General features: G+C 40.0%; 1 protein-coding gene across 1 annotated transcript in view; it reads left to right on the top strand.

Annotated features, from left to right (window-relative positions):
- The window catches only part of LOC140236968 (3',5'-cyclic-AMP phosphodiesterase 4C-like), a 268,409-nt gene that overhangs the window by 249,091 nt on the left and 12,777 nt on the right, over window positions 1–6,541 (top strand). Inside the window, exons 5-6 of the mRNA XM_072316914.1 lie at window positions 823–994; window positions 4,537–4,630. Of these exons, the coding sequence (XP_072173015.1) occupies window positions 823–994; window positions 4,537–4,630 (266 nt within the window). The remainder of the gene's footprint in view (window positions 1–822; window positions 995–4,536; window positions 4,631–6,541) is intronic.

The raw sequence follows: 6,541 nt of genomic DNA, 5'->3' as shown, positions 1-6,541 counted from the left end.
AATTTCACCTTGAAGAGAAACACACACTGACGTGATATGACACTTCAGAAAAAAAAATGTATAGTTTTATTTGTGTTTCAACTTAAATATATGTACAGCTGTATATAATGTATTGAGGATGATTGTTTCAGAGAGAAAAATACCTCCTCTTCTACCTAATTTGATTTGGCAGTATCACACACGATGGATCTGTAGCATCATTTTCCACAGGCTTATTTAGCCCAAGTCAGCTGAGTACTCCTTTACATTTAACTTGATACATCAAAACTTTGAGTTCTGCGCCTGGAATAACCGCTTCTTTTTTCATACACACAAAATCATGAATACCACTGGAACATATTATGGATTATTATGTACAATCAGAAAAAAAAATTCTACCTCTTCATCATGGAAGTAATTTTCAATGCTACTCAATTTTGAGTTGGTTACAAAAAAGAAAAAAAAAAAGATATATATGTATATATGAAGAGTTTGTATGCAAAAACCGATAAGTCCATTTTTGAAGATTTTGAAGTACGGTCTCTGTCATAAAGTACAAAATAATACCTTTTAAATGATATATTGGTCACTACATATAAAGGAACATTTTTGAAGTTATGGTCAAAAGAAGCAAAAATTTTCTTATTATTCTCTTTATTTTTCTTGACCTTTATTCGCAAATTTCTCCATTTGGCAAATATGGACTTATCAGTTTTTGCGAACAAACTCTTCATATGTTATATATTTTGGTTTATACTGTAATGCAACATTGGTGGATTTGTACATGGTATGTAACCTGCTTTCTCTGTCCTCATTGCGCATGTCGTTCATTTCGGTTCGCAGCACACGACAATCACCCAGGAGCACGCAGACCAGCAAACAGTCGTCGACGTGTTCCACGGAGGAGAACTCCACCAAGATGGCGACGGACACGCTGGAAGAGCTGGACTGGTGCCTGGACCAGCTGGAGACGATGCAGACACACCGGTCCGTCAGCGACATGGCAACCAGCAAGGTACGGGGATGCTGGGAGAAGGAGGTCCACCTGTGTATGGAGGAGGAGGATGGAGCGGAGAATGAGAGTGATGATGATGCTGAGGATGATGAAAATGGTCGTGCCAGTGTGATGATGATGATGATAATGATGAAAACGATGTTGCTAAAAAAGGATGATGATGTTGTTGGTGATACTATTGCTTGTGATGGTGAAAATGATGATGAAAATGATGATGACAATAATGATGATGATGATGATGATGATGATAAAGAGTGGTGGTGTTGATGAGAAGATGAAAGCCTCGGAATTTGAAGGTTATGTAATAGATCATGCTAGTGATGAGGAATGGTAGGAAAATAATGATTTGGGATTTTGAGATATGATGGGTAGACTCTTTACCGGAGCTCTCACCGGCATCCCACACTGGTCTTTCCTCCACCAATAGGCTCCTCCCTTCACCATATTGAATCCACAAATCATCATGGATAAGTTACGTGCCCGAGCGCACAGAAACATTAATGAGGGCGAGAATGACTTCTTCCATGAAGGAAAAAGTGCGTAACCTCGAGCGCACTCTTGACACCTTCAGAATGTCCCCTCTGCTTCTGATCATCTATAAAGAAGGAAGAGACTCCGTGGGGAAATACTCTCGATTCTTCCATTGATTTGGTTATTTTGTGACACTGCCCCGGCCGCCTCGTCCTAAATGGTAAGGAGGAAAAAGTGCACAAGTCGCATCCCGTTTGGACACAATTCTCTTTATCATCCACACTGGCACGAGAAACCCATTCCCGCGGTGGTTTGCAAGAAGATCGATGTCGCGCTGGTAATGTGTATTCCGTGCCCCGCCAGAAAATGGAGAGCTGTCTGCAAGCAATCTAATTTCTTTTTTTTTCAGAAAAGAGAAAGAGAGAAAGGAGATAGAATGCAGATACCAGCCGTTGGCGACCTCACCTCAGACAATGTCCCCTCCCATCTCGTGATCGTGGCCGAGATTCATTGCTGGGTAAACCCCCTGATCTGACACGGAGCCCTAGAAATGCCCTCCAAATGCCATCCTCTTGTTACACTGACATTCGAGTTCGTGGAATCACCGTAAAAACCCCACAATGGCTGTAAATCCGGAAGGAGAGAGAATCTTCTCTGTTTGCACAGAGAGAGGAAATGAACTCCAAAAGGTCGCGTTTCATAAAAAGATGTTATGATAGCAATTCTTGTGAGGATTGTCAACTTTTCTTTTCTTGCAGCAACAGCCAATCAGGAAACAGGATTCTTGTGTCATGACTGTGACACACTTCCCACTGCAGGATGAGTTGTTGTCATAGCAACTTATTTTTTTATGAAATTGAGCCCAGAAGGATTCTTGTATGCAAATAAGTGATGATGTTTTAAAAAAACAAAGAGAGATAATATGCCATGACAATGCAGACAAACACACACACGAATGGACAGGAAAAGCTGATATATCATAGGTATATCATATGAGCTCTTACCTCCAAAATACACTTTTGAATTTTCGACAGTAAGTCCTATCAGTGTCCTGTTCAAGAATAATTTCACAGGTAATCGATGTGAGTTTTCAAAACAGACAGAGAACACATCAGCGGGGTGGAGGCCACTCCTGTTCGAAGGTTATCTGTTCTGACCTACTTTTGATAGATTTGAAACTGGTTTCCCCTCTAGTGCATAGTGTATATCTTGTGTCCAATTACAGGCAGTCTCATGTGGCGCTAGAACTGATGAACTAGTACAGTGTATTTGACTTATTGCATGAAAGATCCTAAACAATCCATACGTGATATGATTACTCTCAATAGAATGCTGATTTAATCACACTTTAATAATCAGGAGTTATTGCACTTTCAGATAACTGCAACTGCCCAATCTCCTGATTTAAATACTGTAGTGTCATCTCAACCAGTCGATAGATTGTATGCATTATGTTGATGAATTGCTGAATTTGTCACTGGCATTTGGTAGCAGAAATCACTGCTTCTCAGCGGAGCACCCTCTGAGGAAGCTTATGCATACACGTTTCAAACTGACAGCCAGTGGGTGAATTGAGCAGTGTCATCAGTCAAAGTGATCCACAGAATTATTCAGCGCTGAATTTCTCGGTAAGAATAGTGCCTTCGAGTTTGGCTCTCTCCTGGTGATGAATAACGGTCACAATCCCAAATTTCTAGAGGCTCTTGTGCTGTTGCAGTCAGCTTTGGCTCTTTAGCTCGCTACTCTTGATGATAATATAATAATAATGTATAATACTCGGATCACCTAATAAAAAGAAATTTTCAACGGTGTCATGGGTTAGGGTCCATAGAGTATTGACTTCTTGAATAATGAAAATCATATCTGAGTGGCCAAGTGTCCCTCATTAGGCATGTCTTTACGGATGTTATCAGACTGAAGTTCAAACTATGGGCTATTTTGCGGTTTAGGAAAATAGCCCGATATTACGAGTGTACGTCTTATCGGCTCAAAATCAGCAAGCTTGGGAAGTTAGCCCAATGTTGATGCATGTGTACTTTGCATCATTACTGGGCTCAACTCGCTCAGCCAGAGAACTCTAAATAAAGTTCTGTGGGCTCAGTGTGCCTTTTGAATGATGGCATAGTGAAAATTTGGGGCTGATTGAGATGCAACCCAAATAGCACGCTAATTCACAAATTACTTGTAGCGCGATATTTCACAGACTAGACCAAGATTCGGGGGGAATTTCCCCAAACAAATAGCACGCTATTTGCATCTTCATTACACAAGTAGCAGGTTGATTTGACATCGGACTAATCTCCCACCACAAAATAGCACACCATTTTTAAACCTCGACCTAATGAAGACAGGCCTATTCTGCAAATCAGCTTCCCAAAAGCTCAGACATCTCTTTTGTGTCCAGACAAGAAAACAACAGTCTCCCCAAGTTTAGAGTTATCTTTGTCCATTGAGGTGCATGCAAAGTGCAAGTATCATTCTGACTGCTGTTTTGGGAACCTCTGTGATCTTGATGTGGGAATGTTGGCAGCCCTGTGACTGCCAATGTGATGACAATGCCAGTGATAATGATGGAGAAAGTGATGTTTATGTTTGCCGTAACCATGATGATAGAAATGATAGTGGTTGTCATGGCGATGATTAAGTTGTGACATATGATGATGATTGATTTACTGATCTGTTTTAAAACGCGACAGTCGCAAGGATGCCGATGGTAAGAGCTATAGTTGCCGTGGCAATGATGATGAAGGTGGTAAAGATGATGATGATGCTGGAGTTGTCATGGTGATGATGCTCATCGTTGCCATGGCGATAACAAAGAGGAAATTTTCACTGATGGTGTGTCAGCAGTGTGAATGATGTTGAAATGCAATACTCCTTTCTCGCAGTACTGGATGTGAAATCTATGAGGATATCCTTTTCAAGTGTATCATTTCGAAGAATGTCCTTTCCAATGAAACGGTTCGACAAGAAGGGATGGTTGTTGGTAAAATTGATGTTCATCCAAAGTAATGATATTGCAGTAGTGGGTAATATGAATGAAATTTGCATGTGTCTTTCCTCCATCACAGTTCAAAAGAATGCTGAATCGGGAGTTGTCTGCCTTCTCAGAAACCAGTAAATCAGGGAACCAGATTTCTGAATACCTCTACACAACATTTATCGGTGAGTGTGCATCTAAAACTTTACCTAATGTTTAGTACCTGATCTCTGAATATTACTTCAAGGTATTTATTGGTGAGTATACACCTTAAAGGGGAATCTAACTGAAACATATATGTGGTTTCAGTAAAAACAGAAATGGTAGAACACATCAGTGAAATTTGAGGAAATTGGATGATTCCTTCAAAAAACATCACTTTTCACAAATTTCAGTATTTATTGCAGCTTGCAAGATAAGAAAGATACAAGTTGTGATGTCACAGTAGGGGAACAAAATGAAGAAAATTTAAAGAGAATTTCACATTTCTTTTTTTGATGAAAAATACATATTCCCTCAAATTATTGCTGACATTTGTTAAGGGTAGTATTATTTCCCCTGCCCTCTGAAGTTACAAGTGTTGTTGGGGGGTTTTTTTGTTAGAAAAAGAAATATGTATTTCTGTCTATAAAAAGTGAATACATATTTTAGTATTATAATCATAATTGATGCATTCTTTACAAGTGTTAGTGTTGTTTGGAGAAACAAAGATGTAAGGAGAGACTTGTTCCTATCACTACAGACTGATTGAAACTACTTCTCCCCCCATGTGCAAATGGAAGGAGAATAAGAACAAGTTTCGTCTTTGAACACAAAAGCAAATGCATTATTCATTGAGCAGGATACAGAAAAGCAAGCAGACCCAAGATAAACGGACTCAGCAATACAGTGGGCACCTGTTTTACTGCGCCACGAGTTTGTCACAAAACAAAGACACAGTCCTCGTTATGAAGCAATTAGACTGCAAGACATACAATCAGTGGAGTCTATCCATTGCAGAGAGGGATAATACGCATACATGCGTATGTATATATCCCTCGCCTAAGTGTACTTTCAAATCGGGGAGATTTGTCCGCATCAATTTGCCTCCCAGATTGTCGTCGCCATGGCGACGGAGACGGGGAGACTTGTAGCCATCCTCGAAAGAGACGGGCTGATGAGGATACCCCCCAGAGGGCGTTATTTGCCACCCTGAAATCGAGGAGAACCGCCGGGCCTCGGGGCTATAGCCTTTTGTCGCTTTCCCGCCTCCACAGAGGGTCGAAACGTCCCCATAGTTGTCGCATCGTGGGGACTCTTTATTTTTAGACGGGCTTTATCGAGGGGAATGAGAGGGGTACAGATCAGCCCCTGATGAGATTTCCGTTTGAAAATATTTTTCTTTATCACTGCCAAAGGGACTGTACCAACCAAGAGAAGATGAAACAGGCATCACCTGTGGATCTACTATAGCCTCTGCTGTGTGAGGCAGAGGATATATTATTCTAGTTCATATTTGGTTGTTCCAGTTTTAGCATCCAAATAAAATAAATCCTCTAACATAACAGGATGTTTTCTTCTCTCTTTATTTTAATTTCATTTATTTGGTCACAGAATCGCTTGATGACGCATGCTTTCGTGAACTAATTCTAATTTTTGTGCACTTATTTTCTTTGCCTTCTACAAAATGTCAAAGTGAGCCATTTTTAGAGGTTGGGGTGGGGGGATCTTTTACGTGATGCTGCCACTGAAAAGCCGCCAGACAGACACTCTGAAGTTTTGTCTCCTTGTGCTAAAAATAAAGCTTTCTGTTTTATGGTGATGGGCTTGTATTTTTTTTTTGGTAGTAAAAATTGTATTGATATATAAGATTATGGTAATAATTGTTAAACAAAGATGAACAAAAGCATTTCAGAAATTTGAACAGGACTGTGTTTGTGATATTCATACTTGATTTTGTTGTTGTTGTTGTTGTTGTTCATCAACATGTGACAAGGAGAGTTTTATGATGACAGAGTTTGGTTTTCCTGCTTTCATTATATGGTTCGGCTGTGATATTAAGGGACGAGAGATAGGATTGATACAAGTCCATGTTTTAGTTTGGAAAAGTAAATTGC

This window comes from Diadema setosum, chromosome 13 (genome assembly GCF_964275005.1).
Source record: "Diadema setosum chromosome 13, eeDiaSeto1, whole genome shotgun sequence".
NCBI classification, from domain to species: Eukaryota; Metazoa; Echinodermata; class Echinoidea; order Diadematoida; family Diadematidae; genus Diadema; species Diadema setosum.
This window is presented reverse-complemented; position numbering and strand designations above follow the sequence as displayed.